General features: G+C 41.4%; 1 protein-coding gene and 1 long non-coding RNA gene across 6 annotated transcripts in view; one reads left to right on the forward strand and one right to left on the reverse strand.

Annotated features, from left to right (window-relative positions):
- Positions 1-15,587, reverse strand: part of MANBA (mannosidase beta) — a 126,316-nt gene extending 110,729 nt beyond the window's left edge. For 2 of the 5 annotated variants that reach the window (XR_015165726.1, XM_086406773.1), the window contains exons 1-3: positions 15,261-15,587; positions 4,143-4,237; positions 1,464-1,569 (exon numbers count right to left, since the gene is read on the reverse strand). Coding sequence is in view for 3 of the 5 variants with exons in the window: in XM_086406773.1 (XP_086262899.1) it covers positions 1,464-1,569; positions 4,143-4,237; positions 15,261-15,437 (378 nt within the window). In the remaining 2 variants the exon portion in view is untranslated. Of the gene's footprint in view, positions 1-1,463; positions 1,570-4,142; positions 4,238-15,209 lie in introns of all 5 variants that reach the window. The other 3 variants (XR_015165725.1, XM_086406772.1, XM_086406774.1) reach the window with 3 other exon arrangements.
- LOC147371048 (uncharacterized) lies at positions 15,540-24,697 on the forward strand. The gene is made up of 2 exons (XR_015165757.1): positions 15,540-15,812; positions 24,346-24,697. It is a non-coding gene; the product is annotated as an uncharacterized LOC147371048 (long non-coding RNA).
- Positions 24,698-25,866: the final 1,169 nt, after the last annotated feature.

Raw genomic sequence — 25,866 nt, forward strand, 5'->3', positions numbered from 1 at the left:
GGCGCTCAGCTTTCTTCACAGTCCAACTCTCATATCCATACATGACCACTGGAAAAACCATAGCCTTGACTAGATGGACCTTTGTTGGCAAAGTAATGTCTCTGCTTTTTAATATACTGTCTATGTTGGTCATAGCTTTTCTGCCAAGGAGCAAGTGTCTTTTAATTTCATGGCTACAATCACCATCTGCAGTGATTTTCGAGCCCAAGAAAATAAAGTCTGACACTGTTTCCACTGTTTCCCCATCTATTTGCCATGAAGTGATGGGACCGGATGCTATGATCTTCGTTTTCTGAATGTTGAGCTTTAAGCCAACTTTTTCACTCTCCACTTTCACTTTCATCAAGAGGCTCTTTAGTTCCTCTCCACTTTCTGCCATAAGGGTGGTGTCATCTGCATACCTGAGGTTACTGATATTTCTCCCAGCAATCTTGATTCCACCTTGTGCTGCATCCAGCCTGGCATTTCACATGATGTAATCTGCATATAAGCTAAATCAGCAGGGTGACAATATACAGCCTTGACATACTCCTTTGCCAATTTGGAACCAGTCTGTTGTTCCATGTCTAGTTCTAACTGTTGCTTCTTGACCTGCACACAGATCTTTCAGGAGGCAGGTAAGGTGGTCTGGTATTCCCATCTCTTGAAGAATTTTCCACAGTTTATTGTGATCCACACAGTCAAAGGCTTTGATGTAGTCAATAAAGCAGAAGTAGATGTTTCTCTGGAACTCTCTTGCTTTTTCTATGATCCAGCTGAGGTCGGCAATTTGACTGCTGGTTCCTCTGCCTTTTCTAAATCCAGCTTGTATAACTTAGTTGCCAACTTTTAGTTATAACTGATCACATTCTCCTACCCAAACATAGATTTCTAGGTTTTCTCCTGCTATTTTTACTGAGAGATGATGGTCCTAGGCCAACAGTGCAAACAGAGACTGTGTTTAGTCCTGGAAAGTCTGCTCTTGCTATTTACATATGGCTTTGAATTGCCAAGTATTTCCTAGATACCTCATAGTAACCTGACCCTCTGGTATGCATAGCATGTAGTTTCTAAGTCATAAGTTATTTTTGTTTTGAAAAGTCTACCCTTAACAGGGAAGGGAGATCAGGATACAATCTCTTCAGGTAACACTTTCAGAAAGGAAGAAATACTTCCTTTTAAAAATGGCTTGTCAGCTGTCATTTCCCTTGAAACTCTGGATTCCAAACAACAGAGAAGGGAACAGCATTTTCCAACATTTCCTATGTGCCAAAAACTAAACCAATCATTTCATACAATTAACTCATTAAATCCTCACAATAATTTTATAGGGCTTGAGTGTCTTCATCATTCAACAAATACGGCAACTGAGAGATAAGGTAACTTACCCATTGCATCAAAGGACTTGTTCTCGCTGCTCGTGATAACAATGCACACAAATACAAACAGTGGTTCTTTTTAACCTGATGTCATTATGTACTTACGTATCTTCTGAACATGTTGTCTGTTTTGCCAATGGGAACACTGTTGAGCAGGACTACTGCAACTGTATCGATACCCTCAAAAACCAAATTTACTTTACTCCATGTGCTAAAAAAAGAGATTTTTAAAACAAGATGAATAAAACATTAACTTAGATAACTAGTCTTTTTTTATTAAGAATGAAAGGAATAAGTATTTCAGAGAAAATATACATTCTTGGAAGGCAATTTTCAATAAAATTTTCAGAAATACTGCTTTAATACATTTTTATGTTGAGTCATCCAGTTTAACTTTCTTGATAATATTTCAATCATTATCAAATCATGACCATGACTTCTAATTTCCATGCATTGACTTTTCCCCTAGAGCTTCACAAAGTTCTTATTTGAATCAAGTTCAATATTGATAACAGACACAAAACATTTTCACAAACTATTACATTTACTGACAGTAAGAGAACATATTAACCAACTAGCAAGTATCTATGAGTAAATATTATGTGCCCAGTACTCTGCTAAGCCTTACAGAGAACTAAAACAGTCTCTGAATTTAAGGAATCTGAAATCTGTTTAGCATTCAAGCCTAAAACACAGGAAACAAAGAGAAAGTTTTCAATCTCTTCTACTTTGTGATATAGTCTTGATGAACAGACTACAAGTGATATCAGAGTTTATTATAAGGAAGGACTTCAGAAGGAAACAAGAGTTTAAAGAACAAAATAAATAAAATGTGGTATATCCATACAATAAAATAGTATTCAGCAATAAAAACAAATGAAGTACTGGTGGACATGACAACACAGAACTTGAACTTGAAAACATCATTATGCTAAGTGAAATTAGCCAGTCATAAAGGAGGTATATACTGTACAAATCCATTTCTTTCAGATTTCCAGAAGAGAAAAATGCATAGAGATAAAAAATAAATTAGCAGTTGCCTAGGGCTGGGAGAGGACTAGGGGGATGAGGATGCAGGAAGTGGTATGGGATTTGCAACAGTAAGCAGCATTTTCACAGACAAGCAGAGAAGGTTCAACTTGATCTGCCAATTAAAAGGAAGACACTCTCATTCTTAAGCGAGAATATCATGGTAAAATAAACATTTGGGGGCTTTCCTGGAGGTTGAGTGGTTAAGAATTCACCTAACTGGTTCAATCCCTGGTCCAGGAAGATCCCACATGCCTCGGGGCGACTAAGCCCATGTACCACAACTGCTGAAGCCCAGAGCCCATGATATGCAACAAAAGAAGCCATGGCAATGAGAAGCCTGCACATCGCAACTAGAGAGTAACTCCCACAGCAATAACGAAAGCCTGAGCACAGCAATAGAGACCCAAAGCAGCCAAAAAATAAAATAAATAAGAATTTGGAAGGGATGAATCTAATGTTTCTACATAAAGAAGACTAGAGAATACAAAGACAAAGCAAGAAATCTTAGTAGGTAGCACAGGCCTAATGCCAGGTATTAAGGCCTAGGCAAAGGTATAAAGGCCAGGTATAAAGGCCTAGGCAAAGATGGAAACTTAGAAATGAGGAGGCAGGGGCTGAATCAAGAGAAATGACAGGCAAAAATTAACAGGACTCAGAAACAGGCCAAATACAGGAAGATGAAGAAAAGATATGATAAGCCCAAAACTCCTTGGGCATGGGAGATTGGGAAGATATTATACTCAGAGAAACAATGAGATGGCTGGAATCTGATGCAAGCTTTAAGTCGGACAGTCAATTGGTTAACTAAATGTTGAGTCCAGGATGAAAGAGCACCCCCTATTGGAGATATTTTAAGTATTAGCTGGAAATAAGAGTCTGGAACACTGTAACTCCATGATATTGAGCACTATTTTCTGGCTTTATTTCTCTTTTAAGAAGCTAGTGATTAATTACGCCCCACCCCCCAAAAAAGGTCATATTAAAAGGACAGAGGGTTTTTTTTTTTTAATTTAACAATAATGGCGATAGATATTAATATAATTCGGTTGAAGCTTCCAAGGTGGCCCAGTGGTAAAGAATCTGTCTGCCAGTGCAGGAGACGCAGGTTCAGTCTATAGGTCAGGGAGATCCCCTGGAGTAGGAAATAGCAACTCACTCCAGTATTCTCGCCTGGAAAATTCCATGGACAGAGGAGCCTGGCAGGCTACAGTCCATGGTATTGCAAAGAGTCGGACATGACTGAGCAACTCAGCACATGCACATATAATTGGGTTACATTCTGCTACATAGGACATTACTGAAAACTATACCATATCTTTCCTCGTGTCCTCATGATATAATATAAGGCCAATACCATAGTTTCTGTGGCTGGTTAACACTATATCAAACAAATGATGTATATCTAAGACTATGTGACAATATTGTAAATATATACACGTTTGGATTACTGGGAGAGCAGGGAAAAGAAAAGGCGGATAAAAGAACTAAGTCTAGGTGATGCCATTATAACCACTGGAAAAAAATGACTGAATAAGAGATAATTCTGTGACTGATGATCAGCAGCACAATCCTCATACACAAATCAAAACATAAATCATATTTTCACTTTTATAGTTCAGGCTTTAGTATGACAATGTAACCTAAACAAACAAAAGATTACTGCAAACAGAAAAAGAAGAAAAGTTCAAATAATAATAATAATAAATGAATAAACAGACATAGATATAAATATAGATATATACACATGTGTACCTCATATCAGAGTGGAGTTTAAATTTCTTGATATAGGTCCAGTTATCCAAGGCTATCCATCTATAGTCAAGGTTATTAAATCTGTAGTAAGGATCCTGGTGATAAAAAATACAGTAGGTGATTAAATATGCAAAAATAATTAATTAAATAAACATGAAATAAACTAGTAATGATATTTATTTATTATCTAAAAATCAATTAACTCTTGGCCTAGGATTGCAAGCATTTCATACGCTGGCCCATCCCATCCTCAAGGCTAAAGCTCCATCTATTTAAGAGACCATTACCTTTCAAACAAAGTTGCCATGGCATTAGCATCCTAAAAATACTAAAAATATTTTTAAATGTAAAAGTCTAACAAAATACCTGAAATGAAAGCACGATGAGCTATAACTATTACAGTTTCATTAGGGCTTCCCTGTTGGCTCAGATGGCAAAGAATCTGCCTGCAGTGCCAGAGACCTGAATTCAATCCCTGGGTCAGGAAGATCCCTTGGAGGAGCGCATGGCAACCCACTCCAGTATTCTTACCTGGAGAATCCCACGGACAGAGGAGCCTGGTGGGCTACAGTCCATGGGGTTGCAAAGAGTCGGACATGACTAAGCGACTAGGACACACATAGTTTCATTATCAAAGAAATACGTGGAGATGTGGAAATGAAGATTGGGTTCCCCTATTAAAACCAAACACAGACCCTGCAAGATCACAGCAGAGAATGAACTTGCAATGGTGTGACGCCATCAGGCACTCACTGCTCTCTGGTTCTCACTTTGCATTTTGCTGCTACTATCCCAGCTGGCTTCCCTGGGGGGATGCTTCCTCTCTGTTGCCCAAAGATCAGCCAAACTCCCAGCTCCTTGTATTTACTCTGCATTTACAAAGTTATTTTTCACTCAGCTTTACTGTAAGTGTGTGCATGCCAGGTCGCTTCAGCCATATCCAAGTCTTTGCAACCCTATGCACTGTACCCCACTAGGCTCCTCTGTCCATGGGATTCTCCAGGCAAGAATACTGGAGTGAGCTGTCATGCCCTCCTCCAGGGGATCTTCCTGACCCAGAGATCGAACCCTTGTCTCTTACCTCTTATGTCTTCTGCATTGGCAGGTGGGTTCTTCACCACTAGCACCATCTGGGGAGCCCTCAGCTTTACTACGCTATGCTTAGTCGGTCAGTCATATCCGACTTTTTGTGACCCTATGGACTGTAGCCCATCAGGCTCCTCTGTCTATGGGGATTCCCCAGGCAAGAATACTGGTGTGGGTGGCCATGCCCTCCTCCAGGAGATCTTCCCAACCCAGGGGTCAAACCCAGGTCTTCCACACTGCAGGTGGATTCTTTACCATCTGAGCCACCAGGAAAGCCCAAGAACACTGGAGTGGGTCACGTATCCCTTCTCCAGGGGAACTTCCCGACCCAGGAATCAAATTAGGGTCTCCTGCATTGCAGATGGATTCTTTACCATCCAAGCCATCAGGGAAGCCCTCAGCTTTACTGCTGCTGCTGCTGCTAAGTCGCTTCAGTCGTGTCCAACTCTGTGCAACCCCAAAGACAACAGCCCACCAGGCTCCCCTGTCCCTGGGATTCTCCAGGCAAGAACACTGGAGTGGGTTGCCATTTCTTTCTCCTAAGTGAGCACAAAAAGTATTTCTCCAGAGAACAGAGCATAGATACTGTCAAACTTACAGACTTCATGTTTCCTGTACTAGCCTAGACCAGGTCTGCAAACTACAACCCACAGGCCTAATGCAGCTTGCTATCTGTTTTTGGGTGGCCAGTGAACTAAGAATGGACATGTATCAGTAAAGTTTTACAGGAGCACAGACAGGTCCATTCCTTTGTAAATTATATACAGCAGTTTTCACGCTATAACAGCAGAGCTGAGTAGACATGACAGAGACCAAATGACCCATGATGCCTAAAACAGTATTAATAATATCTCGCCCTTCATGAGCCTCTGCCTTAGATGACTGGCCTGCTGGCTGTTCACAGATGCTATTCTATCTGAGGGTCCAGCCCCAATTCCTCGTCCATAATACTTACGTCTTTCTTCCCCTTCTCATTTTCTACCCTTTACCTTCCTGATGAGGGCTCCCAGGCAGGAGGCAGAATGGTACAAGAAGCTTTTTAGTTCATCTGTCTGTGAACAACACCACAGCTACACAGGGGGACACCGGGCAGGCTCAGAGGGCTTCTCGCCTCTGACTGGGCCAGGGCCAAGGGTGATTTCCTCAGGAACTCCAAGTTGAGAGGGAAAAGCCAGCTTTATCTACGTTCCGCGGAGACAAGGGCTGCCCACTGACAACAGCCAGCTGGGCACCTGCCCAGGGCACAAAATGTAAGAGGGACTATAACATCACTGGGTGTGTATCAAGATGGAAAGAAAACATGTCAACCAGAAACTACTCCTGACTGGAAGAAACATTTTGATATCACAGGGGCGATCAGCAGTTAACCAGATTTAACAACAACCAATAATCACCAAACTGACTTTTAAGGTCTGGTTAACCTGTGAGCTTTTTATTCTGCTAAATGGGGGGCGTCAGGCCCAGCCCACTTGCTTCGTTTTCTTCTCTTCCCCCACACAAGGCGCCCAGCACTTTCCACTGAACTAATGTGAAGTAAATAGTTAAGGATACAGGTTTGAAGAGGCACCTAAATATAAGCCTACCCATGTGTCTCCACCCTGCCCTATTTATAACTCTACACTATGGACTCAATCCAATATAGTTAAAAATATCAGGAGAAAGAAGGTGTGAAGGCTAATGTAGTTGCAACACTTCAACCTGCTAAAGTTCAACCCGCTAACAACCTCAGGGATGGCTGACGAGGCACAAGACTGCTTCCTATCTCCCAGATCCTTGAAAGAATCAGCATGTTGAGCTCCAGGGGGTAATCATCTAAGATACATTTTTTCTAGAAAAGGAGAATTCAGATGTTAAATATTTCCTATTTCTTGAAAGAAGCAAATCTGGAAAGGCTACAGACTCAGTTCAGTTCAGTTCAGTTGCTCAGGTGTGTCCGACTCTTTGTGACCCCATGAACCGCAGCACCCCAGGCCTCCCTGTCCATCACCATCTCCCGGAGTCCACCCAAACCCATGTCCATTGAGTCGGTGATGCCATCCAGCCATGTCATCCTCTGTCGTCCCCTTCTCCTCCTGCCCGCAATCCTTCCCAGCATCAGGGTCTTTTCAAATGAGTCAGCTCTTCCCATCAGGTGGCCAAAGTATTGGAGTCTCAGCTTCAACATCAGTCCTTCCAATGAACACCCAGGACTGGTCTCCTTTAGGATGGACTGGTTGGATCTCCTTGCAGTCCAAGGGATTCTCAAGAGTCTTCTCCAACACCACAGTTCAAAAGCATCACTTCTTCAGTGCTCAGCTTTCTTTACAGTCCAACTCTCACATCCATACATGACCACTGGAAAAACCACAGCCTTGACTACACGAACCTTTGTTGGCAAAGTAATGTCTCTGCTTTTGAATATGCTATCTAGGTTGGTCATAACTTTCCTTCCAAGGAGTAAGTGTCTTTTAATTTCATGGCTTTGCAATCACCATCTGCAGTGATTTTGGAATCCAGAAAAATAAAGTCTGACACTGTTTCCCCATCTATTTCCCATGAAGTGAAGGGACCGGATGCCATGATCTTCGTTTTCTGAATGTTGAGCTTTAAGCCAACTTTTTCACTCTCCACTTTCACTTTCATCAAGAGGCTCTTTAGTTCCTCTTCACTTTCTGCCATAAGGGTGGTGTCATCTGCATATCTGAGGTTATTGATATTTCTCCCAGCAATCTTGATTCCAGCTTGTGCTTCCTCCAGCCCAGCATTTCTGATGTTGTACTCTGCATATAAGTTAAATAAGCAGGGTGACAATATATATAGCCTTAACGTACTCCTTTTCCTATTTGGAACCAGTTTGTTTTTCCATGTCCAGTTCTAACTGTTGCTTCATGACCTGCATATAGGTTTCTCAAGAGGCAGGTCAGGTGGTCTGGTATTCCCATCTCTTTCAGAATTTCCCACAGTTTATTGTGATCCATACAGTCAAAGGCTTTGTCATATAAAGCAGAAATAGATGTTTTTCTGGAACTCTCTTGCTTTTTCAATGATCCAGCAGATGTTGGCAATTTGATCTCTGTTTCCTCTGCCTTTTCTAAAACCAGCTTGAACATCTGGAAGTTCACGGTTCACATATTGCTGAAGCCTGGCTTGGAGAATTTTGAGCATTATTTTATTAACGTGTGAGATGAGTGCAATTGTGAGGTAGTTTGAGCATTCTTTGGCATTGTCTTTCTTTGGGATTAGAATGAAAATTGACCTTTTCCAGTCCTGTGGCCACTGATGAGGTTTCCAAAATTGGTGGCATATTCAGTGCGGCACTTTCATAGCATCATCTTTCAGGATTTGAAATAGCTCAACTGCAATTCCATCACGTCCACTAGCTTTGCTCGTAGTGATGCTTCCTAAGGCCCACTTGACTTCACATTCCAGAATGTCTGGCTCTAGGTGAGTGATCACACCATAGAGATTATCTTGGTCATGACGATCTTTTTTGTACAGTTCTTCTGTGTATTCTTGCCACCTCTTCTTAATATCTTCTGCTTCTGTTAGGTCCCTACCACTTCTGTCCTTTATTGTGCCCATCTTTGCATGAAATGTTCCCTTGGTATCTCCGATTTTCTTAAAGAGTTCTCTAGTCTTTCCCATTCTATTGTTTTCCTCTATTTCTTTGCATTGATCGCTGAGGAAGGCTTTCTTATCTCTCCTTGCCATTCTTTGGAACTCTGCATTGAAATGGGTATATCTTTTTTTTTTCTCCTTTGCTTTTCACTTCCCTTCTTTTCACAGCTATTTGTAAGGCCTCCTCAGACAGCCATTTTGCTTTTTTGCATTTCTTTTTCTTGGGGATAGTCTTGATTCCTGTCTCCTGTACAATGTCATGAACATCTCTCCATAGTTCATCAGGCACTCTGGCTACAGACTATATGATGACAGTTATATGATGTTCTGGAAAGGCAACGCTATGGAGACACTAAAAGCATCAGTGGCTACTAGAGATAAAGGAGGAGAGAAGGATGAACAGGTAGAGAACAGAGGATCTCTAGGGCAGTGAAACTATTCTGAATGATACTATGATGGTGGGCACACATCATTATATATTTGTCAAAATCCATAGAATGAATAATAATATAAACTACAGACTTCCAGGAATAAAAATGTGTCACAGTAAGGTCCATTGATGGTACAAATGTACCACTCTGACAGGAGGTGTTGGTAGTAGGGCAGCTGTTCATGTGTGGGGGACATATGGGAACTGTCTGTATTTTCCATTTAATTTTGCAGAGAACCTAAAATTGCTCCCCCTGCCAAAAAAATAAATAAAACCTATTAAAAAACTACTCTAAAGGCAAATACCTTACTCTCTCTAAAATAAAAGTTGTGGAGGCTCACATTACATTTATAATAGATACTGCATATGCTAAGCAACCAACTTAATTTTGTTCCGGAGTGGTCTGATCTCCTCTGCTCATATTAAAATTGTGAGTCTTGTTTGAAGCAAACAGCAGCTCAGCATTACCTCTGATGAGTAAGGACCCACATAAGTAATGAGTTGTTAAAACAAAGCCATGAACCCTAAAGACAGTAAGAGTATCACTTGTTGACCATTTACTTTATATTAGCCTCCAAGATAGTCACTCATTTACTCTAATCCTTATAACAAAGATGTGCAGTAAATACCATTTTATAGTGGAAAAAACTAAAGCTCCAAAGGGTGAAGTATCTTTCCTGAGGTCCCATGACAAAGCAGAAGTACATCCAGGGATGAAATAAACTTAGGCCAACACCAAAGTCTGCATTTTTTCAACTGAACTACAGGCTTCATTCCCATTTACCTACACTTTTATACCATCTGGTACCAGTCATTGTATCTGGTGCCTACTGTTTTTGGTAGTGTATGTGTATTTACAATATATCTTCAATATGTGCTTGTGTTCAGTTGCTCGGTCGTGTACAACTCTTCACAATCAATATAGTTTCTTATATTTTTAAGTGTAGATTTGAGTAGGAAAATCTTTATAATGGAGTCCATGCAGTAATTAAAAATTTTTGAAGATCTATATTTATAGTTATGACCAACCTAGACAGCATATTCAAAAGCAGAGACATTACTTTGCCAACAAAGGTCCGTCTAGTCAAGGCTATGGTTTTTCCTGTGGTCATGTATGGATGTGAGAGTTGGACTGTGAAGAAGGCTGAAGGCCGAAGAATTGATGCTTTTGAACTGTGGTGTTGGAGAAGACTCTTGAGAGTCCCTTGGACTGCAAGGAGATCCAACCAGTCCATTCTGAAGGAGATCAGCCCTGGGATTTCTTTGGAAGGAATGATGCGAAAGCTGAAACTCCAGTACTTTGGCCATCTCATGCGAAGAGTTGACTCATTGGAAAAGACTCTGATGCTGGGAGGGATTGGGGGCAGGAGGAGAAGGGGATGACAGAGGATGAGATGGCTGGATGGCATCATTGACTCGATGGACGTGAGTCTGAGTGAACTCCGGGAGTTGGTGATGGACAGGGAGGCCTGGCGTGCTGTGATTCATGGGGTCGCAAAGAGTCGGACACAACTGAGCGACTGAACTGAACTGAACTGAATAGATACAAACAGATGTTCATCATATATTTTAAATGAAGTAGCTTACAAAACCATCTCAGGGATTGACTTCATATTTTATATTTCTCTGAATCATTTTTGTACAATAAGTACTGAACATTTATTATTCTTTTAAAAAGAATTTTAAAGTAGAGAATAAGAAAATTGTATCAATATATCAATTGTATCAATCATCAACTCTGTGCATGATAAAAGTAATGTTTTATTATTGGACAAAAGAGAAACTGTCAAATCATGGGATACAAAAAATTGCTTAATTATTTGAAAAAACTCAAATGGATCAAAATTTTAAATACAAACATACAAAAGAGGAAACATAAAAATACTAGAAGGAGAAACTACAGGTAAATATTTAATTAGGAGAGAGAAAATTACTTACAAAGCATAATACCAAGACAGAAACAATCATAAAAGAAAAAAGTTTATAAGATTTCAACAAATAAAACTTTAAAACATCTATATAATAAACTATATCATTAACACATGGAAAATTTTGAAAATATATAAAAAGAGATCTAACAAATCTATATTTTAAAAGACAGTCAACAATAGATTAAAAATAGTCAAAAATAGATTAAAAATAGGAATAAGTAATCCCGAATCACAAATAACATAAACATATAAAATTTTAAAAGACAGTCAATAATAGATTAAAAATAGTCAAAATAGATTAAAAATAGTCAAAAATAGATTAAAAATAGGAATAAGTAATCCCGAATCACAAATAACATAAACATATAAAAATGGTTAACCTCACTAAAAAGTAAATTGTTTCTATTTTTGATTTTTTTAATAATATTCAAATCTAGCACTTAAAATAAGCACTCTAATAAAGTCACGACAGGAGTGTAAAACTGGTACAATTTTTATGGAGAACAATTTAGATGTATATAGTAAAAGAAAAAAATGTATATTCTTTTGAATCAGCAATTACACTTCTAAAAATTTGTCTAAGAAAATAAGAATGTATACTAACTAAAATTTAGCTAAAAAATTTCCCCATCATTGCAGAATAAAATCCAAAGTTTTTCTCAATGGCCTTCCTGCATGATCTACCCTAGAGGCCTACTTTTAACTTATCCACCTGCCCTCTCGGTCATAGGGTTACAGCCACACTTGCCTTTTGGCTATTTCTGGAGCTCACCAAGCATGTTCCTGCCTCAAGGCTTCTCCTCTCCCCACTGCCATCTTTTCTTCCTTTTTTTGCTGGAAATGCATTTTGGCTTAAAACTGATCTCCTCAGAAGATCTTTATCAAAATGGCTATCTTTAACCACTTTTTAAAAAATAGAATCTTTTCCAATCAGCCTTCATTCTCTCTTCTTTTAACCTGCTTTATTTTTTTTTTTTCAGTATACCAGCTGTCACTATATTATCTATTAATATCTGTTTATTATTTATCTCCTCCACTAGAATGTCTATTGGGACAAAAACTGTCTTCTTCACCACTTGATTCTGAGAGCCAACTCCTGGTTAGGTTGATAAGAAGTCCAGGGTGCTCCAGGGGGAGAAAGGGGTCCAGAGTCCTGGAGAAGGAGAAAAGGGCCTGGGGCTCTCAAGGAGAAAAAGACAAACTTATTTTCTACATTGCTTTGTTTTAGTCAGTGTAACATGCTCAAGGACATGCTTCTCCTTAACAAGGTTTTCTGACTAACCTTGTTATCTCAAGACTTTGTGGGAGTGGGTCTGGTAAGACCTTTCTATTGTTAGTTCTAATCTTGTTAATTTAAGATATATATTGTGGGAGTGGGTGGTCTGAGGCTCTCTAGAAGATAGGGGTCTGGTTCTCAAGAAGGAGAAAAGGACATTTTTTTTCTTTAAGCCCAGAGCTGATGACTGAACAACAAAACAATTCATCTTGCTCAAGGATATGTTTTCCCTTAAACTCTGTACCAATGATTATATGACAACAATGTATCCTGCTTGAGGACTGTTTCTCCTTCTTGAGAACTTTCTGACTAATCCTGTCATCTTAAAAATGTGTATTATGGGAGTGGGTCTGGTAAGATCTTTCTATTGTTAGTTCTAATCTGTTATCTTAAAATGTATATTGTAGGAGTGGGTCTACAACCTTAAGACATTCTTTTGATTTACTGTAATGACCAAGTGAAAAAAGTATATTTTTTTACCTCCCTAAGACTAGCCAGTGGGGCACTCTCAGTCCCCTTCTGATGTTTATGTCAGAGGTTTTCTCTGTCCCTTTTTCACGTTAATAAAACTCTGCTACACAAAAGCTCTTGAGTGATCAAGCCTGGTCCCTGGTTCCGAAGCTAAATCTTCTTCGGAGATCATGAATCCATGGTTCACCATAAGCTATCAATTCCAAGCACCTAGAATAATGCTTGGAGGTACCAAATAAATATTTATGAGATAATTAGATGAATGACTTCAAGAAGATATGTTTCAAGTTCTCATGTAAACACCATATTTAGACCAGCATCTGCTCTAAGCTATAGAATATTTCCTGAGGTCAACACCAAGAATGGATGTTATAATAAAGCAGGTGGAATAACAACATCATATTACTCAACATGATACTTGATGTAGGTTATTATCAATAGTCCTGGAGTTCCCCAGTCGCCAAAAGCTCCCCATCTCTTATCTATCATTTAATACCTACATTTACCTTGTTGCTGTTTAGTCACTAAGTTGTGTCTGACTCCTTTGCCACCCCAAGGATTGCTGCTCACCAGGCTCCTCTGTCCATGGGATCCTCCAGGGAAGAAAACTGCAGTGGGTAGCCACTTCCTTCTCCAGGGGACCTTTCCAACCCAATGTCTCCTGCACTGTGGATGGATTCTTTACCACTGAGCCTTCAGGGAAGCCCACATCTACCTTATTGAAACTTAAAGTTTTCCTAAGAATTTATTAACAGATCTAACAGACATTGTAAATTGTTCCCATGAGGAAAAGTCAGTTGTTTCAGTCGATGAGCACATCATTCACTTTAACGAGTAACAAAATGTTTCTTGGTATGCAGCCCTGTAACATGGAACAGTATTCTGATTTACTACAGCCACTAGTGATTTCCCATTGCCTTAATCAGGAAAATGAGGCAGGAGAGACACTGCAATATAAACAAAAGCATCCTCACAGTATGGGTTAGTGAAGCCTTAGGGTCCATGTCATAAGCAGTGTGTTAACTAAAAATAGTTTAAATACTTAAGTTTGAGAATGACTTACTTAAAAAAAAATAAACAGGACCATGGTCAGTGTCATTTACATTTGTTTCTTTGAAAAAGAGCTAATGATACCAGATCAGAAATCTACATAACCTGTCAATTGTCCTGTCATTTAAGTAAACTTTGAACTATATTCCTGACAGTTAACTCCAGTGCTTTAAAAATACATGATTTTTCAAACCACCAGGGGAAGTGTCATACAATACAGAAGGCCATGAAGTCAGGCCAGGCTGATTTAGAATTCCATTTCTGTCACTCTAAATTGCTGTGTGATCTTGGGTACATTCTCTAACTTCTCTGGGCTCCATAATTCGTATCATCAATAAAATGCATATAAGAAGACTTATTCTTTAGAGTGGCAGAAACGGAATTCTAAACCAGCCTAGCCTGACTTCACAGCCTCCTATACTGTGTGACACTTACCCTGGAGTTTTTAGGAGGATCCGAACAATGTGTGCCAATCACTTATCAAGTACATCTTGTCCCAAGCAAAGCCATTAAAGATATGCAGCAGATGGAAGGAAAAAACAGTGGGAAGTGGCAGTCTGTTTGCAAACCTCTACCCACAGGCAGCCAAATAGGAAAACGTCCTCCATAACAAGTCTATAAACTGAAGCCTCTATTGGGACACACACACCACATCACATGCAGTGCAAGGAAACAGCATCTTTCTTCATATCCCAGCCTTAACGATTATTTAGCCTTCACACTAGCACTGACAATCCTAACCTTACACCTGCGCGTCTCTTCTCCTCAGCCTATGTGCTGCTGTATCAATTCCAAATCTGACCCTAAAAGCGAAAATGAAAAACTAAGGCATTATTGAATATAGTTAACATTTACTTGGGAAAACACTATCGTCCCCTGCAGTGTTCGGGTAGTTGAAACACTCATCCCCCGCCTTAGGCTCTGTCAGTGACATGTCCTTTCTAATCCACGCTTCAGCGGAGAACCATGGCAATAACACTGCCAGTATAACTGCCTGAAGCTCCGCTTTCCTGAGTTACTGCGGCCCCAGTGTGACGGTGGCTCAGTCTCCATCTAGCCCGGACCCCAGCGGTGCTCTTAGCCAAGAGCAGATACATTGCCTCGCCACCCTCCCCGCCACGTCCAACGCCCTGGAGACCACAAGAAGCAAAGCGGAAGTTAGTGCCAAACCCAGGAGAACACCGCCGGGCTCGGGGGCGGCCAGGCTGTTCCTGGGCCCTTCTCACCGTGCGAGGGACCTGGGCGCAGATTCCTGGCGGGGCGGCCGCACACAATACCTTGATGATCCTCTTGTTGAACAAGGCGCTGTGCACGCAACCGGGAACCGCCGCGGGCAGCTGCAGCGAACCGTTCCCGCTGTGGATCTTCCAGTTTCCCCGCAAACTGATGCTGACCACCTTGGTAGCGAAGCCCGCACCGCACGGCGCAAGCAGCAGGAGCAGGCGGAGGAGCATGGTGTTGCCCGGTACCCGCACAGGGCAAGAACCCGAGGGATGCGGTGTGCAGCGGAAGCCACGCTCGGCCTGAGCTCTGGCTGTCCCCGCCCCGGGGCCCGCCCCCGGTCCCGCCCACGCCCCCGATTCGCGGCCACGCCCCCAGGTCAGCTGAGCTAAAGGCACCTGGACGGATTCCCCAGCTCCGCGGGCGGGCTGGCAGCGCAGAGATCGCTCGGTTTGGCGGAAGCCTGCGGTCGTGAGTGCTGGAGCCGCTGCACCTGTGCTTCGCTCCGGGCTCGGATCGCTCTGGGCTCGGACTGCCGCGGTCTGCGTCCTCCTCTGGGCTTATTCCAACTGCTTCGGCGTGTGAACGGAAGGCGAGAGCCATGCACGGTAATTGGGACACACAAATCTCTGGGCGCAAAGTGGCGCACAGCCTCGGGGAGCTCAGGGACAGACAGTAGTGTGAGGAGAATACAGCCAGAGACGCTCCAAAGAACAGAAAACCAAGACACCCCATCACTTCAGTTTCCCCCAGTTTCCCCAGACCCTCGTCCGTGCTGCAGGCGTCTCCCCGGCACGGGTAACGCGCATCTTTTGCTGCTCTACAGGTTGGTCTCAAGAACAGTCTGCGCAGTAGACAAGTATAAATACTAAAGTACCTATTCGTAGGGTTGTTGTGAGAGCTGAGAAAATTCGTGTACAGCGTGCAACATAGGGCCCAGCCAGAGAAAACAAAGCACGTTGGCCTGATGTTCGTGGACTACAACCTTCTGTTTTGTAAAGTCACGCAGAGGAGGTTCCTGACGTTCGGGAAACCTGAACTAAAATGCACAGGCAAATTTAAAATCCTCTGTCGCTCAGTAGCTGTGGGACTTAGGCAAGCCACGAAATTTCTAATACCCCTGTTCCTTGAACTCGAAAATGGAGACAGTACTCTTTTTTCCGGGTTGTGATCAGCACACAATGAGTTAACATATTTGGCTGTCCTAGGAATGCCAAGGTACCCCCAAAACACCACAGGTTTATGTCAAGTCTCATGGCAGCACAGTTTACCTGAGTCCCAATTTTGCAATTGGATGTAACTGTGATCTGGGAAGTTAAGAAGGAATTTCACATTGCATAAAATAGACTGACATATGACTGTGTTGATGTTATCTGCCTTATTCCTATATTTAAGCAGAAGTCTTTGAAAAGAAGTTCTCCCCTCATCAAATCCAACCTTTGTTTTGCCTTATGATGGCCTTGGAGTTGCCTGATTCTGTAGACACAGAATGGTATTTTATTTTTTTACAGTCAGCGTTTTCAAAAGCCTAGCATCTTGGCTTTTAGGGACATTTGGATTATCCAGCCCAAGGCTCTGGCTTTACAGCTGAGGGAACAAGGTCCAAAGAAGTCAGGTGACCACCTGTAAGACAATCAGAAAGGATGCCTTTCCTGGCTCTCGTGGGGCCCATTGATGTTAAGGGGGAAAGGCTCTGGCTGGTTCAAAGGCTTCTTCACTCCAGAAGCATTTTTACTTCTAATAGGAACAGAGCTCTAAACTCAAATTATATTCCCTGACTCATGGCATTAAACGGCTAGCCCGTCTGTTCAGAACTGATAACAAGACTTACAGCAGCAAGGGTGGCAAAGGGGTGTTTGTTTCTGTTTGTAAATCCCAGAGAGCCCATTAAGCCAAGTCAAAGGAAAATTCATCTCATCCCTGTGAATATGTTTGGATATATTCTGTTATTCTATTACAAACATTTTAGGGCATCTATTTAAAAAAACAAGAATAGAGACTTAGCATTCCTCCTTTCAGCCCAAGACACAAATATGACATCATTAGGATTACTTCACTTTGAAAACACATTGATCCAAATTCATATAATGTACACCACCATGAGTGAACTGTAAAACTGTAATGTAAGCTTTAGACTGTGGGTGATAATAATGAGTCAAGCTCGGTTCATGGATGATAACAAATGTACCATTCTAGTGGGGGCTGTTGATAATGGGGTAGACTGTGCATGTGTGGGGGCAGGGCATGTATGGAATGTCTGTATTTTCTATTCAGTTTTGATGTTAATATAAAATTGCTCCATATATATATATATATACACACACACATACATATATATCCATGGATCAAAGACATAAAAGACTTTCAATTACTGTTTTATCATGTCAGGAGCTTAAAAGTCATCACTGTATCCTTAAAAACAAGTAAAAAGCTGAACAGACTGAAAATCACCAGCTTTTGTTAGATCTGTCAGAGAATTCAGGCGAAAGGGCAAACTGCTGCCCCCGAAATTGGAGAAAAAGACAGGTGTATATACAGAGAATCACAACTTACCAAAGCAGAAACCCATGAGTAGAAAACTCTGTGAAAACCAGTACTAGGGAAAGAAAATCTAAACTCTAATTGCTGAGTTGCTGGAGGCTCAGTGTGGACAAATCTGAGAGTTTAAAAACTTCACAGGAACTCAGCCTTTGTGGGTCTCCTAGGATTTTGTGTTTTGTTTCCATATCTATCTGTCATATTGAAGATTCTCAGGTTATTTCCCTCAAACTTCCAGCAGGGGGACAGGGGAAAGGAACTGTTCTGAAATACTTGAAGCATTCTGAAGGGCTACCTCAAGAGAAATTATTTTATCAGAGCCTTACCTGATGGAGTTTTATCAGAGCCTAATGTAGAAGAAGGGAAATACCCCCTAGCCTTCTTGCCCTAGCTAAGGGGCTGTAAAAAACACGAGAGACACTTAGGAAATTCACAGTGTTCAAGTTCACCAAAAGACTAAGGCCTAATCACAGGACTATAAAAAGCTTCCTCTATGACTATAAGTTTCCTCTCTCCTCATGCCCTCCCACTAAATCACTGAAGGCCTCTTTGCCACTGTTCCTTTCACCCCATACATCATGTATGGCTTTCAACAAAAAATTACAAGGCAAAAACAGAGCAAGCCCTTGAACCAGACTCATGTATAGTAGGGATGTTCAGTTATCAGGACAAGAATTTAAAATATTAGGCCAGCATTGGCCTAATACCAACACCAGACAAAGACCTTACAGTAAAAGAGAACTACAGACCAATATCTCTGATGAACATAAATGAAAAAATCCCTAACAAAACATTAGCAAACTGAACCTAACAATATATTTTTAAAGTGTGTGTGTATATATATATATATATATATATACACCATAAACAAGCAGGATTTACTCTGGGTATGCATGGCTGGGTCAACGTTCAATCAGTTAATATAATTCATTACAGCAATAGGTTAAAAAATAAAAATCACAGAATCTTATCAATAGATGAAAAAAAAATAACTTGACAAAATCCAATACCATTCATGATAAAAACTCTACACACATTAGGAATAAAGGGAACTTATTCACCTTGATAAATAACATTCACAAAGAACTATCATTATATTAAATCATGAGAAGCTAGAAGTTTTTCTGCTTAGACTAGGAATGAGGCAAGAATGACTCTTCTTGTCACTCCTTTCCAACTTCATATTGGAAGTCATAACTAATGTAATCAGAAAAGAAAAGGAAATAAATAGTATACAGTTTAGGAAGATATAAAACTGTCTTGGTGGATGACATGATTGCCTATGTAGAAAATCAATAACAATAACAAAGAAAACTGGAAATAATAAATAAGCAATGTATAGCAAGTTTATAGGATACAATATACAAGGATATTGGATACAATATCAAGGTTACAGGATACAATATGCAAAAGTCTATCATTTTCCTAGGTACCAACAAGCAACAATTGGAATTTGAAATAAAAAATGTAACACTATTTACATTAGCACCCCTCAAAATAAAATACTTAAGTATGGGACCTCCCTGGGGGTCCAGTGGTGAAGACTCCTTGCTCCAAAGCAGGAGGTCTTGGTTCAATCCCTGGTCAGGGAACTAGATCCCACATGTTGCAACTAAGAGTGTGCATGAACTCGCTGAAGAGTTTCTTTGCCACAACTACAAATCCCATATGCTGCAACTATGACCCAGTGCAACCAAACAAATAAAAATAAATATTATAAAAAAACAAATTCCTCAAAAATTAAGAAACACTTAAGTATAAATATAACAAAAATGTGTAAAATCTATATGAGGAAAACTACAAAACTCTGGTGAAAGTAATCAAAGAGGAACTAAATAAATGGAGAGATGCTCCATGTTCATGAATAGGAAGACTCAATATTGTCAAGATGTCAGTTCTTCCCAACGTGATCTATAGTCAATGTGATCCCAATCAAAATCCCAGCCAGTTATCTTTATGATTTTGACAGACTGATTCTAAAGTTTATAAGAGAGGCGAAAGACCCAGAATAACCCACACTGTATTGAAGAAGAACAAAGTTGGAGGATTACCGCTACCCTATGAGGGACTCAGCTGAACTAGAAGAGAGAACTGAGACTTTAGGCATCACAACAGCTAATTAAAGCAAGGGGCCTGACTGAAAGTAACAGTGAAGCTGTTAATCACTGAGAGTGGTAGTGTATGCAAGGGGCTAAAACTGGAGAAGATGCCAACTCCCTCCTGCCTCATTCCCCCATAACATGGCATACCAGTCGAGGGTCAGGTGGATCAGCACAGATGTGGTGGTTGTCTCACATAGAGGGAGCCCTGAACAAAAGGCACTGGATGTTTTACAGGCCCTAAATAGGGGAGGAGAGTGAGGGTGAAGGGCTAAGAGTGGAAAGTTGTTGGGTACTGAGTTCGAGTAGGAATAAATACCTTCAAGGTTTCCCACTTCTCCTCCCCAGTAAGGAGATATTAGCACATTCACCTGCACAAGATCTCTGGTTAAGGCCTCAGATAAAGAGAACTAGGAAGGAAGTCACTGAAACTAGGACTGTAAATATGAGAAGCATAAACAGTCAGAGGGGCAATAATAGGTCCTCACTGTGACTGTATACCAAGTCTAGTTGGGGAGGACACCTTTCCCTCATGAAATCCATCAAGTAAAGTCTTTGTAATTGCCTGTGGGCAAGCCTGAAAATCATACGTTTATCTTGTGGTCCATTAGGTCTGAGTGTGGTAGAGATATCCATGGAGGATATATTGAGTTTGGGACAAGCTCTAGTAGAAGAGTCACAGTGTAGACACTTATATTCTGGAGCAAGGCTGTGTACTTCACCATAAAGAACTGAGCTGGTTGGAAAAAATAGGTCCAACTGTACTGCTGGGTCTTAATAGAGACCAAATATCTGACCATAGTACACCAAGTGACTCTGCAGCCTGAACTGAGGATTTGCAGATCAGTTCAGTTCAGTCGCTCAGTTGTGTCCGACTCTTTGTGACCCCATGAACTGCAGCACGCCAGGCTTCCCTGTCCATCACCATCTCCCGGAGTCCACCCAAACCCATGTCCATTGAGTTGGTGATGCCATGTCATCCCCTTCTCCTCCTGACCTCAATCTTTCCCAGCATCAGGGTCTTTTCAAATGAGTCAGCTCTTCGCATCAGGTGGCCAAAGTATTGGAGTTTCAGCTTCAACATCAGTCCTTCCAATGAACACCCAGGACTGATCTCCTTTAAGATGGACTGGTTGGATTTCCTTGCAGTCCAAGGGACTCTCAAGAGTCTTCTCCAACACCACAGTTCAAAAGCATCACTTCTTCGGCATTCAGCTTTCTTTACAGTCCAACTCTCACATCCATACATGACCACTGGAAAAACCATAGCCTTGACTAGATGGACCTTTGTTGGCAAAGTAATGTCTCTAGTTTTTAATATGCTGTCTAAATTGGTCATAACTTTCCTTCCAAGGAGTGTCTTTTAATTTCATGGCTGCACTCACCATTTGCAGTGATTTTGGAACCCATAAAAATAAAGTCTGACACTGTTTCCACTGTTTCCCCATCTATTTGCCTTGAAGTGATGGGACTGGATGCCATGATCTTAGTTTTCTGAATGTTGAGCTTTAAGCCAACTTGTTCACTTTCCTCTTTCACTTTCATCAAGAGGCTCTTTAGTTCTTCACTTTCTGCCATAAGGGTGGTGTCATCTGCATATCTGAGGTTATTGATATTTCTCCCGGCAATCTTGATTCCAGCTTGTGCTTCCTCCAGCCCAGTGTTTCTCATGATGTACTCTGCATATGAGTTAAATCAGCAGGGTGACAATATACAGCCTTGATGTACTCCTTTTCCTATTTGGAACCAGTCTCTTGTTCCATGTCCAGTTCTAACTGTTGCTTCCTGACCTGCATACAGGTTTCTCAAGAGGCAGGTCAGGTGGTCTGGTATTCTTATCTCTTTCAGAATTTTCCACAGTTTATTGTGATCCACACTGTCAAAGGCTTTGGCATAGTAAATAAATCAACCAAGCCATAAAGCTGGGTAGGGCTGCAGTGTTCCACTGTGTGTAGAAGTGATACATCCAGACTCAAAACAGAAATTACATGACTTGCACTGATGATGACACTAATGACCTCATGGGTGGTTCCTTATGCCTGACGGATAGGCCTGATACCTACCTGGGCTGATGCAATATGTGTTAGAGCTGGCCATAAAAGGACTGCTGCCACTCACAGTCCTACTTAGGAGTGGCTCTGAATGACATTGGTGAAGGAGAATCTGCCCAGTGCACAGACTTGTGAACTCTATGTTTATTTTTCACTTCATGTGGAAGGAGAGGTGGCTTGAGGCATAGTTATATACTGACATTTGGGCATAGCCAAAAGTCTTGTCTGGTTCATCACGGCCTTGAAAAAATAAAACTAGAATACAGAGGATGTGGAGGTCTGGGTAGATAATATGTGCATGGACACTGACATTCGCCAGAGAACATGTGCAGAGGGGGCTCCTGACAGCTAGGTACACAGAAAGACAGTCCTGTGAATTTTAGCTGGCCTCTCTATTCACTGTTTCAGTACTTGATACTGGGCTCATGAAGAGACTGGCCAGAGATGAAGGCTATGCATGAACCTAACAATACGGGCTTTCTCTCACCAAGGATATCTTACTGCCTCTTCTGATTGCCCAACCACCCAGCAGCAGAGACTAATTCTGAGCCCTAGATAAGGGTACCATTACTTAGGAGGACTAGGCAGCCACCTGTTGGTACATTAATTACATTGGACCTCCTTGATTGGGGCATCAACTGGAATTAACACGGATTCTGTATATTTTCTGCCTTAACTGACTGCAGTATTTCCACTAATACCACCTGAGACTTTACAGAATTCTTTACCTCTTAAAATGATATCCCCGCCACATTGCCTTAGAAAACAGACACACCTGAGTAAAAGGAGATGTGAAGATGGGCAGGTGAACTCATGACCTTGAGAATCACTTATTTTCCCAAGTACCCTATCACAGGAGCAGACGACTTCCTCTCAAAAACAAACAAAAAACAGTGGAATGGCCTGTGGCAGTTTCAGCCTGAGGACAGACCTCATGAGGTTGTAGCACTTTCCTTCAGGATGTGGTATATGCACGGAACTATGGTCAGTATGCTTCCCTGCTGGCTCAGTGGTAAAGAACCCGCCTGCCGATGCAGGAGACACGGATTCGACCCCTGCATTGGAAAGATCCCCTGGAGAAGGAAATGGCAACCCACTCCAGCATTCTTGCCTGGAGAATCCCATGGACAGAGGAGCCTGGTGGGCTACAGTCCATGGGGTCGCAAAAGAGTCGGACATGACTTAGCGACTGAACAACGACAAAATGGCCGACAAAATGGTCAATATATGGTGCTATGTGTCCCCAGAACTAGAATCCACAGGTATAAAAACCAGGATGGAAAAGCAGACGTAGGCACTCTCATCATCACTGTCAGTGACTCACTAATGGAATTTTTCCTGTTCCTGAAACTGTTGACTCTGTTAGGTCAGAAGTCTTCAATGCAGGGTTGGAGAAGGGTGCAGGGTTCCACCCATTTGGAAGTTGTGACTAATACTGTGGAGTCATTTGGGGTTTCTTGTTCTAGTGGACAAGCAGGTAAGGAATGAGCTAATGTACTGACTGGGGTAATGAACTGATTATCAGATGAAGCTAGAGTTGCTACAATCCAGTGAGAACAGGACCTAGGACAGTCACTGGAACATCTCTTACTACTTCCATGCCCACTGTTAACTCTCAATGGGAAATTACAGGTACCATGACCCAACAAAGACAGCCCACCATGACAAGATCCTCAGTTGCCCTAGGATCCAAGGCCTAAACCAGTCAGTCCCTTGGGGATCCTGGCTTCTGTCATCATTTGTAATCTCCAGTGGGGCACGAAGCCACAGAACATGGGATCAGGCTTCCCCAGCAATTACCCAAAGGGGTTTTTCCTTCTTCCTCTGTCTTAATTCCTTTTGCCTACACTCTATTCTGGGACTGTACCTCAGGAAAATAAATATATACATTTTAAAAGATGCGTAATTAAGGTATGCCTCAGTCACTGATTGCTAGGGTACTCAGGCAAAAACAGTATTCTCTCTCAATTTATATTCATTAGGCTACTCAGGAGAAGGCAATGGCACCCTACTCCAGTACTCTTGCCTGGAAAATCCCATGGACGGAGGAGCCTGGTAGGCTGCAGTCCATGGGGTTGCTAAGAGTCAGACACGACTGAGCGACTTCACTTTCACTTCTCACTTTTATGCACTGGAGAAAGAAATGGCAACCCACTCCAGTGTTCTTGCCTGGAGAATCCCAGGGACGGGGGAGCCTGGTGGGCTGCCGTCTATGGGGTTGCACAGAGTCAGACATGACTGAAGCGACTTAGCAGCGGCAGCAGCAGGCTACTCAATCATTAATAAATAATAAAAGTTAGACATCCAATAAAAGTTAGACATCCAGAGCAGTCTGATATAAATATTGTGTAATAATCCAAAGTAACTAAAAAATATCTAGTAGTCACATTTTAAAAAGTAAAACGAGAGTTTTCCTGGTGGTCTAGTGGTTAAGAATCTGCCTTGCAACGCAGGGGACACTGGTTTGATCCCTGGTCCGGGAAGATCCTACATGCCACGAGGCAACTAAGCTCCTGTGCCACAACTACTGAGCCTGGATTCTGGAGTGCAAGAGCCACAGCTACCAAAGCTCATGTGCCTAAAGCCTGTGCTTTGCAACGAAAGAAGCCACTGCAAGGAGAAGCCCACGCACTGCAACTAGAGAGTGGCCCCTGCTCGCCACAGCTAAAGCCCATGCACAGCAACAAAGACCCAGTGCAGTCAAAAATAAATGTAAATAAATATTTTTAAAAAGTAAAGAGGAAACAGGTGACATTTTAATTATCTTATTTAAACTAATATATTAAAATAATATTTTAACATGTATTCAATATGCTGTGATTATTGAGTATTTTGCATTCTTTTTTCACACTCAGACTTCAAAATCTATCGTAAATTTTATACTTACAGCATATCTCACTTTGTAAAAAATATTTATTTTGTTTATTTCTTTGACTGTGCCAGGCCTTAGTAGCGTGCAGCACACAAGATCTGGTTCCCCAGCCAGGGACTGAATCTGAGCCCCCTGCATTGGGAGTATGGCGTCTTAGCCACTGGACCATCAGGGAAGTTCCTCACCCATCTCAGCTTTGATCTATATTCAATTTCACAAATTTTGCAGTGAAAAAATTCACATACCAAATTTGTTTTGGAATATTGGATGATAATTCTCTGATATTTCTGAACATCTTGTGAGTAGAGGCACTGGATTTTTTTGTCCCAGACAATCTTTTCATAAAGGATGTTTGTATACCAAACAGCTCTGGAAGAACACCCATGTTCTAACTTGTGTAGTTAGTCAGAGAGCAAATTATTTCTTTTTCTATCTTTTTGTTCTGCTTAGGCCCTCAATGAATTGGATGATGTCAGTTCAGTTCAGGGAGGACAGTCTGATTTACTGAGTCTACAGATTCAAATGCTGGTTGCTTTTGCAAAGACCCTCATCAAATCACCCAGATATAATGTCTAACCAGTTACCTGGGCATCCTATGGCCCAGTCAAGTTCCACATAAAACTAACCATCACAGTGCACAGTTCAGTGAGTTTTGGCAAACATACATACGTGTGTAATCACACCCTGATTAGGTACAGAACATTTCGTTCTAGAAAGTTCTCTTGTGCTTCTCTCCAAATTCCTCCCGTTCCAGGTGATGGCTGCTCCACTTCTAGAGCCATCATTTAATTTTGTGTCTTTTTGGATGTCATGCAGATAGACTCACATACTACGTTTTTCTTTTTTAAAAATTCCTTTTGTTCAACACTGTTTTTCAGACTTACCCATGTTACTCACCCTTATTCTTGCAGGATATTTCCCTTGGTATAGAATTCTAGGGTGATAAGTATTTCTTCTCAGCATATTGAAGTTAATATTACACTATCTTCTGTTTCCGTTGTTGACAAATCTTCCATTTTTGCTCTTCAGTCAATCTACCTGTTGATGTGTGTGTGTGTGTGTGTGTGTGTGTGCGCGCATGTGCACACACACACTTTATTTG

The sequence above is a fragment of the Bos grunniens genome, chromosome 6, assembly GCF_055505025.1.
Source record: "Bos grunniens cultivar Pamir isolate PY7600 chromosome 6, Bosgru_T2T1.0, whole genome shotgun sequence".
NCBI classification, from domain to species: domain Eukaryota; kingdom Metazoa; phylum Chordata; class Mammalia; order Artiodactyla; family Bovidae; genus Bos; species Bos grunniens.